Consider the following 18,937-nt stretch of genomic DNA (forward strand, 5'->3'; position numbering starts at 1 on the left):
CTTTTGTTGAGTGTGTTGCGGCCATCAAATTCTAAATTTGTGTATATTTACAAAATACAATTAAGTTGGTCAGTAAAACTATTGAAAATCTTTTCTTTGTACGTTTGTCAGTTAAATAAGGGTTCATGTGAATTAACATATCACAGATTTTTGTTTTTATTTCATTTTGCAAAATATCCCAACTTTTCTGGAAATGGGGTTTGTATATAGACACAAGTATTCTTGCTACCATGTTTAGTAAGGTTGAATTCCTGCTGTGGTTGTTCAGCTCACGTCTCCCAGTAGTATTTGGCATAAGAATTCATCATCTAAATATTCAAACTACTGTTAAAATATAATTGCTACTTATTTAATGTTGTATAAACTCATGATTATGAGAATCAAACATTCTTCATTTTGATCATATACAATGTCACTTGTTTGCCTGGTTTCCCAATTCCTAAAGTGCTTGTTTGTAGTGTGTTTAAGATTCAGGCAGCTTGCACAATTGCTATTACCCTTTCCACACAAAGGATAAAGTTAACCTGCAGAGTCTGCTTGTGTTACCCTAAAACCATGGACTAATTCTGTTGAGTGTTTTGAGGTTATTGCTCTGTCTGCTGAAACTTTAGAATTGTATTACTCTTTTTGCTGCAGCTATCATGGCGTTCTTGTTTGACCTTAAAGATCTTGTGGATTTGATGTCAATTGGGACCCTTCTTGCCTACTCTCTGGTGGCTGCTTGTGTCCTGGTGCTCAGGTAATTTAAAAGTCTATCTCTTCAGGTCAAATGATCTTCTTTGTTTTTGGATCAGTGCTGTCCTGAAAGTAAATTTGTACCCAGGTCTGAACATAATGCCACTCAACCTCTAGCCCTCTAAATAAATGGTTACTTTACATGAGCAGGGCCACTATCTGAGACCTCAGGGCATTGCTGTTTGGGTCTGGAGGGGAAGGGATGTGACAAGGTTGCAGTCTGCTGATGCATCCAGGCATGGGCACTTTCTCTTGAGAGATTACAGTAAACTTTTTTTTGCTTCCTGGAGACAATTACAATCTGTGCATCACCTCATTGCTAATCCCAGCCGAGGGAATCTGGCCTGAAAAGAATGTTGACAGTTCCTTAAAATTAATGCCAAGACAGATCAGTGTATTTTCTACAAATACAACAGAGTAGACTCTTGTGTTAAGAAGGTGGCTTAAAAAGAATTTTGAGCTAAATAACATGACCGATTTTCCCCATTGCAGATACCAACCGGACCAATTTTCTAATGCAACATATCAAATGGCAAACACGTCTGAGGATGTAGATATAACTGAATCGGCCAGCACAAGTGACTCGCAGGCAGAAGTTTTACCAGGGAATGATGAAGAATTCTCATTGAATGCATTGCTTTTTCCTGAAAACTCACTCCCTACTCAGCGATCAGGATCTGTAGTTAATATTTGTGTGAGTTTAATTGGTAAGTGTATCATATTTCTCCTTCACTTAAAATTTGCCATTTTAATCTAGACCTTCATTATTCGCAGAGTCCTTTTGCTGTATACAGAGTTTTGCCTTTGGAACAGTTGGGGTAGATAAGCTTACTCCAAAAAGCCTCTTTATTTCCCTTTGCAAAGAAGAGCTCGTCTATAAACAACAATAATTTCCTTGGGATTGACGAAGGAGATCTGCCCTTGCTGTTTAAATGCAGCCAGGGCCATCACATGAAATGTCTTTGACTTGAAACATTAACTCCTTTTTCCAGAGATGCTTTCTAAACTGCAGAGTGTTTCCACTTAAACTTTTATTTCAAATTAGCAGTGTCTGCAGTTTTGATTTCTGTAGTTGGCTGTGTTCAGTAACACTAAGTGTATATGGGCAGTCATCATGCCCAATTTCAATGCTCCAAAGCTAAGTTAATGTGGTCCAATACTTCCAGCAAGTGGTGGGTGTATAGTTCTTGATACATTCTTCCATTATTGAAAACCATCAAAAACATACATAACTTAGTGCTGTATTCCTCCTAAAATGCACGTTCTTGTCGTTTGTACCCTTCACACTAGATTCTGTATATTATCTCTACCTATCTACAGATGGAATTAAAGGATGTGTTTTTCTTGTGTGGAAGCGTGGAAGTGAAATTATTGGAGAAGATTCTTAGGGGCAGGATATTTTTGTATTTAGAAAACCGTGGACTTCCTGGGGTTAGTCAGCATGGCTCAGTGTGGGCAAGGTCCTGTCTTACAAATTTGATTGAGTTCTTTACAGAAGTGACGAAGATGATTGAGGGTAGGTCAGTGGATGTTGTGTGCATGGACTTTAGCATTTGACAAGTTCCCTCATAGGCGGATCCAGAAGATTAAGGGACATGGGAGCCAGAGCTGGCAGATACGTTGGGTGCAAAATTGATTTGGTTACAAAAGGTAGAGGGCACAAATGGAGAGATGTCCTTCTAACTGGAAGGCAATGACCAGTTGTATCGCAGCAGGTTTAGTTCTTCGTAATATTGATTTGGACGAAAATGTAGGTGGTCTAAATAACAATGTTGCAGATGACTTGACAATTAGAGTTGTGGATAGAGAAGGCTTTTCAAAGGGTACAGCAGGGATTTGGAAATTTGGGCAGAGAAATCACAGATTGAGTGTAACTGGAACAAGTGTGAAGTAATGCATTTTTGGTCGTCAAGTGCAAAAGGAAGTTGTATAGCAACTGACAGAACCCTTGGAGTGTCAATGTACGGCAAATGGCAAAAATGGCAACACAAGTGTGTAGGATGGTAAGGAAAGTATTTGGCCTGCTTTACTTCATAGCTCAGGACAATGAGTGTAAGTCTAGGCAAGTCATGCTGCAGCTGTTTTAAAATGTTGATTGGGCTGCTTTTGGAGTATTGTGTCTGTTTCTGGTTACTGCATTACAGAAAGGATGTTAAGGCTCTGCAGAGCTTCAATGGGATCTTTGCATGAATAGAGTGCATTAGCTCGCTACAAGGAGAAGTTGGGCAGAATTTGTTTTCGTTGAGGGGTGACCTAATGGAAGTATGTAAGATTCTTTTCTCAGGGTAGAGATGCCAAATACTGAAAGGTTGTTGGTTTAAGGTGAGGAGGAGAAAGTTTAAAGGAGATTGGTAAGGCTGTTTCATTTTTGATACAGTGGTAAGGGTCTGGAATGCACTGGCATGGGAGGTGGTAGAGGCAGATTGTTAGCAATGTTTGAGACATTTAGATACATAGATATAGGACAGTGGGATTAGTATTGTGGTTGAGTTTGGTATGTTCCTGTATTGCACTGTGGTTGTATGTAGCTTCAGATTGGCATAAGGGATAAAGTATCTCTGAAGCAGCTATTATAAAGAAAAATTTATTATCAGAGTACATACCGCATATGATTCTTTTTCCTGCCAGCATTCTCAGCAAATCTATAGAGCAGGAGCTGTGAACAGGATCAATGAAAGAGCGAGAGCACAGTAAACAGCAGACTGTGCAGACGCTGATATAAATAACAAGAGCAAGAAATGACCAAATAATGAGTTTTTAAAGTGAGATCATTGGATGTGGGAACACCAGAAATAGCATGAGTGTTGTGCGAGACCTGAGGCACTTGTACTTTCTACCTGATGGTAATAGTGAGGAAGGAGCACAGCCTGGGTGGTGAGGAGCTTTAATGATGGGTGCTGCTTTTCTACAACGTTTCACAATGTGTTACCCATGATGTACTGGGCTGAATCCAATACTTTTTGTAGGACTTTCCACTCCAAGGCGTTGGTGTTCCCATACCAGGCTGTAATTTAAGGTATTTATGACACTTCTGAACACAGTATTCATTGTCCCTTCTCCCAAGAGTAAATTTCCTGTGGCATGGACTCAAATTTACTTGAAGCTGCCAACTTCCAGTCAGTCTATTTCTTTACTCTTGAATTTCAGAAACAGTATACGATACCTTTCATCCTCCACATCCAGCACAAAGTGGGTAGCTGCTTTGCCCCAAAGGCGATTTGACTTTGAAACATTATTTGAAGATACAAGTCTAGAAACAATCATTTGCTTTACAGTTTATTCAATAAGAGGACAAAAGCTGTCATTCTCATAAGATTCTGTTGTGCAGAATTCTAAGCTGCTCCTCATTTCAATTGTTCCAGTTGTTTATTAGTTGTTGCTGTGCAGGAAGTACTACCTGTGCAGACTTAGCACCAGGCTCCTTCCAGGCAGGAAGTTCTTAATGTTTAAACATTTAAATGGCTTTGGGTTCATGTTTAGCTGATAAAATCATGCAATCCAGTTCTCCTGGGGAAAAATATGTTCTCATTTGGCTGTGAAAAAGAGAAAAAAATAGTCTTGTATGTACAAACGGTGTGTATTAAGAAGGGGGCAGAAGAGGAAAGAGAGCCGTTCTTGAGATACGCTGAAGTTGGCTTTTAATTCTGGTTTTAAAAAAGTTGAATATTCCTTATTGTAATTAAGTTTTTGAGTTAACATTGGAGCCCAAGGATCGGGAGTAAATTTTGGAGCAGATGGTTTAGTGAGAACGATAATCAAAGTTCATTTTGATTTTTTTAAAATATATGTCTGCAGCTACTTAAGTCAGGAATTAGTTCAAGCCATTCAAATTTTAAAAATGATTTAACTTCTTTAAGAATACATTTCATGAAGTGATCAGAGGAGCTTTGTTTTTTTAAAAAAATGAGTTTTGCAAGTTGTTTATAGTGGAGAAAGTAAAGGAAGTGCAAAAAGGACAGTCCAGTTTGAAGATGAAGCTCTGAAAGCCAAACTTGCTTTGACTTGATGTATTTTTCTTTGAAAATTGATTCTTGAAGTTCATGCTTTCATGAAATTGACAGCACTGTGTGTGTCAGTGAATAAGCAGAATAGAAGTGTTGATCTGATTTTCATTGAGGGGATCTATCTGTGTGTGAGTTCTGTGGTATAAACTAGGCTCTTTAATAACTGAAAATATGCTGAAATTTATAGGATACATTTCTTAATTTTGATTTTATAAACATCGTCCAAGAAAGGGTGATGGAGTCAGTGATTGTGAGGGGGAGACATAATTTCTGAATACCAGTAAGCAAGTTTGTTTACAGATAAAGATAATGGGTTGTCATTATATCAAGTAACATGCAGTGGCCTATAGCTGTATCTTTCAAAGAGCTGGTCACATCCCCTTTTGAAGCACGTTCCTTGATACCAAGTTTCTGTTTTGTGGAAGGTTACTGGTTTTAGGGGAAGTCAAGTCAGGAAGGTAGTTATGAAATCTTTGAGAAGCTAGGAAAGCATTTGTTTATTTTTAATGGAAATTAGATTGAGAAGTGAGTTACCAAGTTGTTTAAAGTGGATGTAAAATGGCGGCCAGTTGCTGCCACTCAATGGAATTGAGAACAGGGTGACACACCTTAAAATTAGGACTTAATCTAATTTGTGGGAAATGTTTTGCGTGGCCCCAGACTGCCAGTTTGTTAACTTTGAGAGGGATAAATGCTTGGGAGTTAACAGTAAGACTGTAACAATAAGACACTAATTGTGATTTTTTTTTTAAAAAGGGAAACTGTTATGGCTTCCAAAGTAGCAAACAATCTTTTGCCTTTCCTTCACTACTAAATGAGGAAAGAAGACTTGCACAAGCTTTCTGCGAACAACTTCCCAGAGGGAATAACATGTCAGATCCAACTGTTTAATTGTCATTTTCTGTGCAATTTAATAATGAATTATCTGCTTGTATTTTATATACAAGTAACTACTTACTATGATTCCTGGTGGCTTTAATGTGCATAACAGTTTAATAAGCCTCTGGTGGTATAATTTGGGAAGCTTCTTTGTTGTTCATTAAGTGAATAAGTGCTTTTAAATCAGTTAATTTTAACTGCAGTATTGAATGAGAATTTTCTAATTGGGTTATTATCTGTATTTGAATAGAATTTTTCTTATCTTTGGGTATAAAAGTAGCTGTTTTATGCTGGGTGGTGTCTTCAAGTGTGAAATCAGGAGAGTGCGGACTAAATATGCAAACTGGTAGAGGGTCAGTTATTAAATATGTATAAGCAATGGAGCACAGATAAAAAGATAATAAATTCGTAAGAGCCAGAGAGAACTTTTTATAAAGTGTAAGCTAGCAGAGCATGGGAAAATAATTAAATTCAGTTGCAGGCCAACCTGTTAAAATTTCGGCTGCAAACTATTAACATTTCGAGATTGTCAAATTAATAAAATGCATGTACCAATTAAGATTATCGTAACAATGGCAAAGTCGTGGAATTTACTTAGGTGAATCATTTAAGTTTGATAAAATTATTGGCAAGAATCCCAATGGAATAAATCAATGTTGAATCTAATGAAACCTGGCTCCTAGATGATATTGTGCAAGTATGTGATAAGAGATGGAAAATACCTACTGCCGATTTACAGATAAGACTACATGGTCGGTTTGATCGAATGTGTGAGTAAAAGAACACAGTATTTCTAACAATGTGCATTGTGTGGAGCTTCAAAGCAAAGTGAAACAAGTGGAAAGTGTAGCTGTGCCTTCAGGTGGGCAGTCCTGCTAGTGACCCTCCTGCTGGGGCTCCGCCCAGGGCAACACCTGCTTCTGTAGCTCCGCCTGAAGAATTACAGCCCACATCAGGTACAGAGCCACCATATGAACTCCACGGAATTACAGGATGGACATGACATGAATTCTACGGCAGCCCCTTGTGACTCGAGTGAGAACTGTAGTGATGAAACAACAGACAAGTTATGTCACTGCTTGCTCCAATAGTGAAGACATACAGGAATGGGTATGAAACCATTGCTAGTCACTGTATTGACAAATTAGTGGGAGATCAATCAACTATTCATCAATGACTCTGCAATCTACTGAAGGAATACATGCTCAGACTGTGACTCTTATTGAACAACTGGAAGCATTTCAAACTTTCAAGGTGACATTGTGTCCTGCACCTGCTGATGATCCCTGATACAGTTTAAATCATTTACCCTGTATGTCAATGAGAAACACTTGATGGCAGTTTTAATTCAAGAACGTGGAGACAGACAGAATCCTGCTGGTTATTACTGTACGAAAGGTCAGATTCTGTACACTGGTTCTTCAGTGACTGAGACAGGAATTCGAATGGTGATTTCTGAAACTGAAGTACTGGCGTCAGGAAGCATGACCTCCACGCTACAGGCAGAACTAAATGCTTTGAGTGAAGCCTGAGAGTTGGGAGAGGGAAGATCAACTGATATCTACACTGATTCTCCATATGCTGTTGGAGTCATTCATGACTTTGGAAGCTTGTGGAGCCAAAGAGGATTTCTAGTGGCCAGTCAAGAATGGCCAGCTAATGCAAGAACTTAAGGATGCCGTGCACTGCCGTCAGTATTAAAATGTAAAAGCTACTCCAAAATTACTGAAGTGGAAAGCTGTGTAAGTACATTCATGGATGAAACTGTAAGTAAAGCAGCATGGGAAGGAATAAAGGGAGTATCAAGAACATCTGCAGTGAACCCTACAGCTGGAACTATAAAAACAAAAGTTGAACTGTGTATACAAGATGTCTGAGAGGTGCTCCAGACAGGAAAAGTGGTTCTGGATGGAGAATAGTGAGAGTTTAAACAGTGATGGAGTTTGGAGATGTGCCGCTGTACATGGACTAGTAGCTCCTCATCTGGCACAGCAACTACACTCCAGATCGTCTCGGTGGTGGTCAAACCCAAAGTTCAGGGAACAAGCTTGACAAATCTTTGAAAGATGTGTGACATGCCAGAAAACAAATTCTGGAGCAGTGGAAAAGCTATCACACTTAAGTGCTCCTACCCCACCAGGTCCACTTAGTACATTTACAAGTGGACTAAGTTTCTTTACCAAAGTGCAAAGGATACTCAGAAGCAGCGGTAATAGTAGACAAGTTTTCAAGATGGGGTGAAAGTTTTCCAGCAAGAATAGTCACTGCCATACACACACAGCAAAAACTCTGATCAAGGACTATATATCACATTATTTCTGACCAAGGAACATATTTCACAGGGAGTGTTTGTCAGGAATTATGTTGACTGATGAGCATTGAATCGCCTTTTCATTGTGTACATCACCCAGAGTCATCAGGACAAGTCAAATGGAATCATCAATCAATAGGAAGGTGTACGATGGCCTACAGCTCTTCCTGCGGTCTTGTAGCATTGGAGCAACCCCAAAGCTAAGTCTATTTGAGGTGGTAACGGGACGTCCTATGTCTCTGCCAGAAGTCTGCCATCTCAGGGAGGCTGACATGCACATTCTGGCAGACTGTTTGGTTAACTATTGTGTGGATTAACCCAAGCTGAGTTTCTGCCATTTCGAGTGATCCAGCAGAAGGAGGCACATCCTGATTCCTGGCAAGTGGGTCCTGAGTAAGGAACCACTGTGAGCTGATGAGAAGGTCCTTATCAAGTGCGGTTAATTACCAACGAGCTGAAATGCTATCTGGCGAAATACTGTGCTTAACGTGCTAGCAACATCTTAGCTCCAGCGCCTACGTTGATGGGCTACAGTGAACAAATCACTAACCAGCCAGAAGACTTGGAGCAAAGTTGACAACTACTGAACATTATGAAGTTTATTTTAATCTCTGTTCTTAGATTTTTGACAATTTTCCTAATTCATTATGTGCAAATTGAGAAGACTAATAATGTATACTTGTATCATTGATGATCAGAAAATTATTACAGTCCAATAAAGTAATAAGAAATGGTCTATGTTCATGGAATATGTACCTGTACTTCTGTGTGGGAATGGAGCCTACTCCTTTCTTCCATGTATTGGTTAGGATCTTGTTATTAGGGTATGTCTTTCCTGCCATGAAACATACACACACCTTTACTTCCAGAGTCTAGAAGTAAACAAAATGTTTCAGAAGGAGATCACTTTGCATCAATTTTATTCCCATTTTATGGTGTTGCAAGAAGTATAAGAGAGATTTAAAATATTGCTATAGTCTTAGAAAGGGTGAGCAGTGACACTGCAGAAGCCTTGGGAAAGGCAACAACAGAAATGATTGCCATGTGTTAGATGCCCCTTCAAAATTGTATGGCATTAGATCTTAGCAGTTGGAAATGTGTATTTATAGGCATGGGGCTTGTACATACATTCCTGACGAGTCTGAAGACACAACTGATTTGGCTGATCATAATATTTGTAAAGAAGCAGCTAAAGTACATCTATCTGAAGGGTGGGATTTCTTTGGTTTGATTCATTCAAGTCACGGAGGCTGGGGTTACTCAACATCATGAGTCATAATATTCATACTAATGTAAATTATGAACAGGCACATCTGTTTTACTTGTCTAGAGACGATCATTAATAGAATAGTTAGAACTCACATTAAGTGTGCCTACTGATCTGTCTAATAATGACATAATCTTTATGAATATACTTTGAAGAATACATATTCTCTTTGATACTTCATAACCTAGTTTTCTGATTATTTTATATGCAACATAGATACTAGTTTCTTCTGCCTTTGAATGATTCTAAACATGAGTTAGAATCAAAGAGGAATTGATGTATCTGATTGTTTAATTGTCATTTTTTTCAGTTTAACAATTATCTGCTTATGTTTTATATAATTATTTTGCGTACAAGTAATTGCTCACTATAATTCCTAGTGGCTATAATATGCATAGCAGTTTAATAAGCCTCTAGTGGCCATACAAAGTATAATTCTGAAGGCTTCTTAGCTTCTTTGTTCTTCGTTAAATTAATAGATGTTTCCTCATTGGTTAATTTTTACTCTGGTATCAAATGAATATTTTCTAATTGATTTATTGTTATCTGTGGGTGTAAATGAACCTTTTCTCATCTTTGGGTATATAAGTAGCTGTACTGGGCGCCATTTTGAGTTTCCTCTTCTTCAGGGAGTAGGCCTCTGGTAATGTTCCGTCAAATTTTAATAAAACGAATGTGAAGCAAAAGGTTTTATGCTCTTTAATAATTTCTAAAATAATCTTGGATTTAAACAAAATCTATCAAACAATAACAGTCAGTGTTTTCTGTTACAGGACTTTTCATCCTGATATTTTGCCTATTGACTGTTTATACTAAAGATGCTTTGTTGGAGAGGAAATCCTGGTCCATATGCTTGTTGCTTGCAGTGATTCTGCTCTGCGTGTTTTTCACTGTCATAATTTGGAGACAACCAGAAAGTAAAGTGGTACTCTCATTTAAGGTGAGCTTCCTGATTTTCTTCCGTTACAGCTTGAGTCACCTGACCGACCTCTCTAAATTAACTTTATGTGTATTTCATTGCGAATTTCAGGTGCCTCTCTTGCCTTGTTTACCTGTTGTGAGCATTCTTGTGAACGTGTACCTAATGATGCAGTTGGACAGAGGCACTTGGATACGCTTTGCGATCTGGATGGTAATAGGTGAGGAAGAAAATATTGTACCTTTAGGTTGCTTTTCTCACCATTTTGTCAGTGACCTGGAAGCATTTTGCTGATGACCCTTGTGTTATTGAGAGGTGGTGGTTGCATTCATACAAAATGGTCTGTTATCTCGATTCTCCATATGTGAAGTTGTGTCACCTGTGCTTGCATCAGGAAATGTGGGTTGGTGGCATTTTTTTTTCCCTGATTCAGTGACAGAGTATTTTATTCCATATTTCAAAAATTTTGATAGTAATTTGTGAATTCTATAAGGGCAAATTTTTGTTACCAAATGGGGTCACCTATGTGAACAACTAAAATATTTTGTGAAGTTTCTTCGACTTGTTTTGTAGTTATGTCAGGAAGAAGATTGAGGAAAATGAGAAGTTGCCCTGCTTTGGTGCCATTGATTGAGGGATAGATGTTTGTTCAGCCACTAGCCTTGCTTTTCTGTAAGGAGTGCATTTGGATCAGTTGTGTCCACCTAACCTAAGTTAAAGTGTTACGTATTCAGGCAACAATAAATATATGAGTTCGGCAAGGGTTTCTTATAACAAACAACACGTTTATTAAACACAGAAAACAAACCCCCCAAAAGTAAACAAACACTACCGTAACCGGAAACAGCTGCTGAGCGGCTGTTCAAACAGTTCGTAAAGTGATATTCCAAAACAGTTCTTTAAAGTGGTATTGCCAAAAGTTCGATATGCTCACAGTCCATTTAAAAGGAAAGACTTTACAGGACGATTTAAGTTCTCTTTCACGTCGCTTGCTTCGATCCCCGACGTCGAAATTCCCACGAAGAATTTACGAAACAGAACGGCTTAAAGGCACTGACCTTTCCTTCCTCACTATCCTCAATCCTTTCTGGTAAACCCAGGGATTAACACGAAGATAGTCAACGAAATCCTTCCAAATAAGGATCAAACAAAGGTCGCCCCCGTTTCACCGTAGAAAGCGATTCTCCTCGATCTTTACTTCCAACCTTGAATCTTCACTCTCCTCTAATTGCGAAATAACAGAATCATAAAGAACTTGTTGGCATTAACCTTTTAAACTTTAGGCATTAAATAAAAACTTCACCCTTTAACTAAACTGCGTCATCACTTCAAACACGCAGTGGCATGAAGTCAACTTGGCAAATCCAGCCACGAACTGCCCCTCCTCACAGGGTGGGGTCTACCTTTTATAACCTGTAAAAAAAAACCGTCACATGATCTCTACTGGCGGGAAAATGACGTCATTCCACCATCACAAGACCATCACCTCAAGTCCAGTACAGCTTCAACCCCAGTCACATGACAAGGGCACCACTGTCATGTGTCACGAGTATGTAACACCTCCCTCCAAAAAAAAACATTTTTGGTCTGACAAGAACAAAAATTTTTAACAATTGCTTACAAGAAAAACAAAGGTATAAATTTTATAACATACACAATACACAACACCATCATATAACAGCTTATAAGTCACAATACAGTAGGAGTGTTACAATTGAAAAAAAACCACTCCATAAAAAAAATTACAGTGTACATTCAACATCGAGATAGACAATCAGCAACCACATTATCTTTACCTTTAATATGAGTTATCACAATATTGTACTCTTGTAACATCAAACTCCAATTTAATAACCTTCTGTTTTTGTTTTTCATCTTACTCAGAAAAACTAACGGATTATGATCAGTGTAAACAATAAGTGGTTTCTGAGTTGTACTAACATATACCTCAAAATATTCCAAAGCTAAAACAAGAGATAACAATTCTTTCTCTATTGTCGAATAATTTCTTTGATGCTTATTAAATTTCTTAGAAAAGTAAGCTACTGGATGATCAACCTCATCACCCTCATTCCTTTGCATTAATACTGCTCCTGCAGCTTCATCACTAGCATCCACAGCCAATGAAAAAGGTTTTCCAAAGTCAGGTGCCTTAAGCACAGGTTGTTGACATATCATTGTTTTCAATTTTTCAAATGCTTCTTGACAAGGCACCGTCCATACAAACTTCTCATTCTTCCGCAGAAGGTTAGTTAATGGAAGGGCAACATTAGCAAAATTCTTACAAAATTTCCCATAATATCCTACCATTCCCAAAAACCTTCTGAGAGTCTTTTTCCCTGTTGGAGTGGGAATCTCTAAAATTGCCTGAACTTTTGCCTGAACAGGAGCTACCTTACCTTGACCCACAACATAACCAAGGTAAGTCACAGTGGCATGTCCAAATTCACTCTTAGCTAAATTAATAGTTAAGTTAGCTTTTGAAAGCCTTTCAAACAATTTCTCCATCGCAATAATGTGTGCTTCCCAAGTATCATTTCCTGTCACTAAATCATCAATATAAGCATCAGTATCTTTCAATCCCTGAATCACAAAGTTAATCATCCTCTGGAAAGTACCTGGGGCATTCTTCATCCCAAATGGAAGAACATTATACTCATATAACCCAGATGGAGTTACAAATGCAGAAATCTCTCTACCTCTGTCCGTTAATGGAACACACCAATACCCTTTCAATAAATCAATCTTTGTAAGGAACTTTGCCTTTCCAACTTTATCTACACAATCATCTACTCTAGGAATTGGATATGCATCTGTTTTCGTTACAGCATTCACCTTCCTATAATCCGTACAAAACCTAATACTACCATCTGGCTTTGGCACCATAACACATGGCGAACTCCAATTCGAGTTAGAATGTCTAATGATATTATTCTCTAACATATATTCAATTTCTTTCTCAGCAAGTTCACATTTTTCCATGTTCATCCTATATGGATGTTGTTTAATAGGTTTGGCATCCCCAACATCTACATCATGTGAAGCTATAGAAGTCCTTCTCGGAACATCTGGAAACAACTCCCTATATTTAAAAATCAACTCCTTCATCTGTTGTCTCTGCTCTAACTGTAAATGTGCTAATTTTTCATCAATATTTTCCAGAATGGTTGAATTTGGTAACCTAACAGAAACAATGTTGGATTTAGAATGAAAGTCAGATGAATCATCTATCATGTTCCTAGTTAAATCAAACTCATTCTCACTAACCACAACAGTCACAGCATCAGATTGTTTCTCAAAATATGGTTTCAACATATTTATATGGCAAAGTTGTGTTGACCTTCTACGATCTGGAGTTTTTACCACGTAATCCACATTATTGATTTTAGACACAATTTCATAAGGACCATGAAATCTAGCTTGTAAAGGATTCGTCTGCACTGGGAAAAGAACCAACACCTTATCTCCAGGCTTAAACATCCTCATCCTAGCGTCTTTATCATACCAAGTCTTCATTTTCTCCTGAGCCAACTTTAAATTTTCCTTAGCTAAGCTACAAGCTTTATGTAACCTGTCCTTAAATTTCAACACATAGTCCAACAAATTAGTATGTACTTCCTTATTAATCCACTGTTCTTTCAACAAAGCTAAAGGTCCTCTAACTCTATGCCCAAACACAAGTTCAAATGGACTAAAACCTAAAGATTCCTGTACCAATTCCCTTACTGCAAATAAAAGTAAGTTTATACCCTCATTCCAGTCACTTTCATTTTCCACACAAAATGTCCTAATCACATTCTTGAGGGTAGAATGAAACCTCTCCAAGGTACCCTGCGATTCTGGATGGTATGCAGACGAAGTGATTTGCTTAGCTCCCAATTTATAAACAATTTGTTGAAACAATCCAGACATAAAATTACTGCCTTGATCAGTTTGTATCTCCTTAGGTAATCCAAAATAAGTAAAAAAATTCATAAGGGCCTTTGTCACAGTCTTAGCTTTTATATTCCTAAGTGGTACTGCCTCTGGAAACCTAGAAGAAGTACACATGATAGTCAACAAATACTGATAACCAGTTTTTGTCTTTGGTAATGGACCAACACAATCTACAATAACTTTAGAAAATGGTTCACCAAATGCTGGGATAGGTTGTAATGGAGCTACTGGTGTAACCTGATTTGGTTTACCCACAATTTGACAAGTATGGCACGTTTTACAAAACATCGCCACATCTTTTCTTAGACCAGGCCAGTAAAAATGTTTTAAAATCTTGTCCACAGTTTTCCTTACCCCTTGATGTCCACCTAAAGGCACACTATGAGCTAAAGTCAAAATCTCATTTCGATAAGCTTTTGGAACAACTACCTGGTAAACAACATTCCAATCCTCACTTGCAGGAATTGTAGGCGATCTCCACTTCCTCATCAACACTCCTTTTTCCAAGTAATATCCTACTGGCACCTTATCAATTTCACTATCTAGTAAAACCTGCTCTTTTAATTTTATAATCTCAGAGTCTCTATTCTGCTCTGCTATCATCTCCTTCCTTGACAAAGATAAATCTTTATAGTCAGACTTACTCCCAGAATCTTGTTCAAACAACGAAGATAAGAAAGTCTCTGACAGATCCTCAAAACTCGAATCCTGAGTTGAACAGTCCTGAATAACAACCTCATTCTGCGCATCAATCTTTTTAGCCATAGCTCTAGTCACAACACAGGAAGAATCTGTGTTAGAATTCATCTCTGGTTCCTCTGACTCCATTGTCAAATTCACTTCAGGAAAAACTTGTCCTCCTGCCAAGTCATTACCTAACAATAAAGAAATACCCTTCACAGGTAAGCTATGCTGTAATCCTACTTTAACAAATCCTGTAACTAACCCTGACTTTAAATTTATGTAAATGTACAGGCATAAAATCACTTCCAACACCTCTTATGTAATTTACCTCACCAGTATCAGACTCTTCATTAAACTTCAACACACTGTCTAACATCAATGACTGAGAAGCACCAGTATCCCTAAGGATTTTTATTGGCACCAGAGTAGATCCTTCCTTCAAGGATACAAACCCTTCAGTTACAAAATGATCATATCCCTTTCTAACTTGGTCAGACTCTAACAAAGCCTCATTTATGTTTATCAAACCCTGTAACTTTACAGGTTCTTCAGTATGTTGCACACAAGCATCTGGAACTGCTTCCTTCTCTTTCTTTTTCAATTTGAAACAGTTAGCTATTACATGGCCAGGCTTCTTACAATAGTTACAAGTAAGACCAAACTGTCTTTCCTTCACAGGCTTTCCTTTCTCATTAACTTTCTCATTAACCTCCGATTTAATTTCAAATTTATCTGGAGTCTCCGTGTTATTTTTCCTCTTAAAAATTCTGCCCTGAGGAAATTTGTTCTTATGGATCAAAACATACTCATCAGCTAATCTAGCACAGTCCTGCAATTTATCAGTATCCTTCTCATTTAAGTAGGTCCTTACTTCAACAGGAATGCTTCTTTTAAATTCCTCCATTAAAATCAGCTCTCTCAATGTATCATAGTCCCCATTTACATTTTTAGAAGAAACCCATCTCTCAAAACACATAGCTTTATCATAGGCAAATTCCACATAAGTTTTTTCCACAGACTTTTTCAAACTTCTGAATCTTTCCCTATATGCTTCTGGGACTAACTCATATGCGTTTAAAATATGACTCTTTACAATATCATAATCAAGTGCTTGCGCAGCTGTTAAAGCTGTGTAAACTTGTTGTGCTTTGCCTTTAATTACACTCTGTAACAACACTGACCATTTATCTTTCGGCCACTCTGACATCAGAGCAATCGTTTCAAAATGTTGAAAATACCTTTCCACTTCTGTTTCACTAAATGGAGGGACCAATTTAATTTCTTGACTAGCAACAAACGTTTTTTTAGAACCAGAAGACTGATTTCCAGTCCTTAATTCCTCCATTGCAAATGCAAATTCTCTCTGCTTTTGTTCCATCTCCAATTTACACCTCTCCAATTTCATTTGTTCGATTTGCAACTGCATCTCCAGATTACTTATTTGAAACGACTCTAAAATCGATTAATCAAAAACACCCGAATCCACATAGTGTGACGCGATTTTTCTCTGTATCACAGCCTTAGAAGTAGTCTGCAAAATACCTTGAAGTCGCAATCTACTAGCTAGCTCAAACACCTCAGTTTTTTTCGCCTTCGCCAACACCTCCGCAGCTGGCGAAGCCAGAAACTCATCAATATTCATTGCTGCTGAATACCACAACAAGCCAAACAAAAGAACCGAGTAATCCCCGTTTCCAAAACACCGATTTAAAAGTTAGCAAGCATGTAAACTCAAAAGATTCAATCCCGACGCAGCCCCCATATTTAATGTTACGTATTCAGGCAACAATAAATATATGAGTTCGGCAAGGGTTTCTTATAACAAACAACACGTTTATTAAACACAGAAAACAAACCCCCCAAAAGTAAACAAACACTACCGTAACCGGAAACAGCTGCTGAGCGGCTGTTCAAACAGTTCGTAAAGTGATATTCCAAAACAGTTCTTTAAAGTGGTATTGCCAAAAGTTCGATATGCTCACAGTCCATTTAAAAGGAGAGACTTTACAGGACGATTTAAGTTCTCTTTCACGTCGCTTGCTTCGATTCCCGACGTCGAAATTCCCACGAAGAATTTACGAAACAGAACGGCTTAAAGGCACTGACCTTTCCTTCTCCACTACCTTCAATCCTTTCTAGGTAAACCTAGGGATTAACACGAAGATAGTCAACGAAATCCTTCCAAATAAGGATCAAACAAAGGTCGCCCTCGTTTCACCGTAGAAAGCGATTCTCCTCGATCTTTAACTTCCAACCTTGAATCTTCACTCTCCTTTAATTCTCAAACTAACAGAATCATAAAGAACCTGTTGGCATTAACCTTTTAAACTTTAGGCATTAAATAAAAACTTCATCCTTCAACTAAACTGCGACATCACTTCAAACACGCAGTGGCATGAAGTCAACTTGGCAAATCCAGCCACGAACTGCCCCTGCTCACAGGGTGGGGTCTACCTTTTATAACCTGTAAAAAAAAAACCCGTCACATGATCTCTACTGGCGGGAAAATGACGTCATTCCACCATCACAAGACCATCACCTCAAGTCCAGTACAGCTTCAACCCCAGTCACATGACAAGGGCTCCACTGTCATGTGTCACGAGTACGTAACACCTCCCTCCAAAAAAAACATTTTTGGACTGACAAGAACAAAAATTTTTAACAATTGCTTACAAGAAAAACAAAGGTATAAATTTTATAACATACACAATACACAACACCATCATATAACAGCTTATAAGTCACAATACAGTAGGAGTGTTACAATTGGAAAAAAAAACCACTCCATAAAAAAAAATTACAATGTACATTCAACATCGAGATAGACAATCAGCAATCACATTATCTTTACCTTTAATATGAGTTATCACAATATTGTACTCTTGTAACATCAAACTCCTTCATCTGTTGTCTCTGATCTAACTGTAAATGTGCTAATTTTTCATCAATATTTTCCAGAATGGTTGAATTTGGTAACCTAACAGAAACAATGTTGGATTTAGAATGAAAGTCAGATGAATCATTTATCACGTTCCTAGTTAAATCAAACTCATTCTCACTAACCACAACAGTCACAGTATCAGATTGTTTCTCAAAATATGGTTTCAACATATTTATATGGCAAAGTTGTGTTGACCTTCTACGATCTGGAGTTTTTACCACGTAATCCACATTATTGATTTTAGACACAATTTCATAAGGACCATGAAATCTAGCTTGTAAAGGATTTGTCTGCACTGGGAAAAGAACCAACACCTTATCTCCAGGCTTAAACATCCTCATCCTAGCGTCTTTATCATACCAAGTCTTCATTTTCTCCTGAGCCAACTTTAAATTTTCCTTAGCTAAGCTACAAGCTTTATGTAACCTGTCCTTAAATTTCAACACATAGTCCAACAAATTAGTATGTACTTCCTTATTAATCCACTGTTCTTTCAACAAAGCTAAAGGTCCTCTAACTCTATGCCCAAACACAAGTTCAAATGGACTAAAACCTAAAGATTCCTGTACCGATTCCCTTACTGCAAATAAAAGTAAGTTTATACCCTCATTCCAGTCACTTTCATTTTCCACACAAAATGTCCTAATCATATTCTTGAGGGTAGAATGAAACCTCTCCAAGGCACCCTGCGATTCTGGATGGTATGCAGACGAAGTGATTTGCTTAGCTCCCAATTTATAAACAATCTGTTGAAACAATCCAGACATAAAATTACTGCCTTGATCAGTTTGTATCTCCTTAGGTAATCCAAAATAAGTAAAAAAAATTTATAAGGGCCTTTGTCACAGTCTTAGCTTTTATATTCCTAAGTGGCACTGCCTCTGGAAACCTAGAAGAAGTACACATGATAGTCAACAAATACTGATAACCAGTTTTTGTCTTTGGTAATGGACCAACACAATCTACAATAACTTTAGAAAATGGTTCACCAAATGCTGGGATAGGTTGTAATGGAGCTACTGGTGTAACCTGATTTGGTTTACCCGCAATTTGACAAGTATGGCACGTTTTACAAAACATCGCCACATCTTTTCTTAGACCAGGCCAGTAAAAATGTTTTAAAATCTTGTCCACAGTTTTCCTTACCCCTTGATGTCCACCTAAAGGCACACTATGAGCTAAAGTCAAAATCTCATTTCGATAAGCTTTTGGAACAACTACCTGGTAAACAACATTCCAATCCTCACTTGCAGGAATTGTA

At 37.9% G+C, this 18,937-nt stretch overlaps 1 protein-coding gene across 4 annotated transcripts in view; it reads left to right on the top strand.

Moving 5' to 3' along the window:
* LOC132391220 (high affinity cationic amino acid transporter 1-like) overlaps positions 1 to 18,937 on the top strand; it is an 83,863-nt gene that overhangs the window by 48,791 nt on the left and 16,135 nt on the right. For all 4 annotated transcript variants that reach the window (XM_059964127.1, XM_059964128.1, XM_059964129.1 and 1 more), the window contains 4 exons: positions 637 to 739; positions 1,228 to 1,442; positions 9,970 to 10,136; positions 10,227 to 10,335. In XM_059964127.1, coding sequence (XP_059820110.1) covers positions 637 to 739; positions 1,228 to 1,442; positions 9,970 to 10,136; positions 10,227 to 10,335 — 594 coding nt within the window. The remainder of the gene's footprint in view (positions 1 to 636; positions 740 to 1,227; positions 1,443 to 9,969; positions 10,137 to 10,226; positions 10,336 to 18,937) is intronic.

Source organism: Hypanus sabinus, chromosome 3 (genome assembly GCF_030144855.1).
Source record: "Hypanus sabinus isolate sHypSab1 chromosome 3, sHypSab1.hap1, whole genome shotgun sequence".
NCBI classification, from domain to species: domain Eukaryota; kingdom Metazoa; phylum Chordata; class Chondrichthyes; order Myliobatiformes; family Dasyatidae; genus Hypanus; species Hypanus sabinus.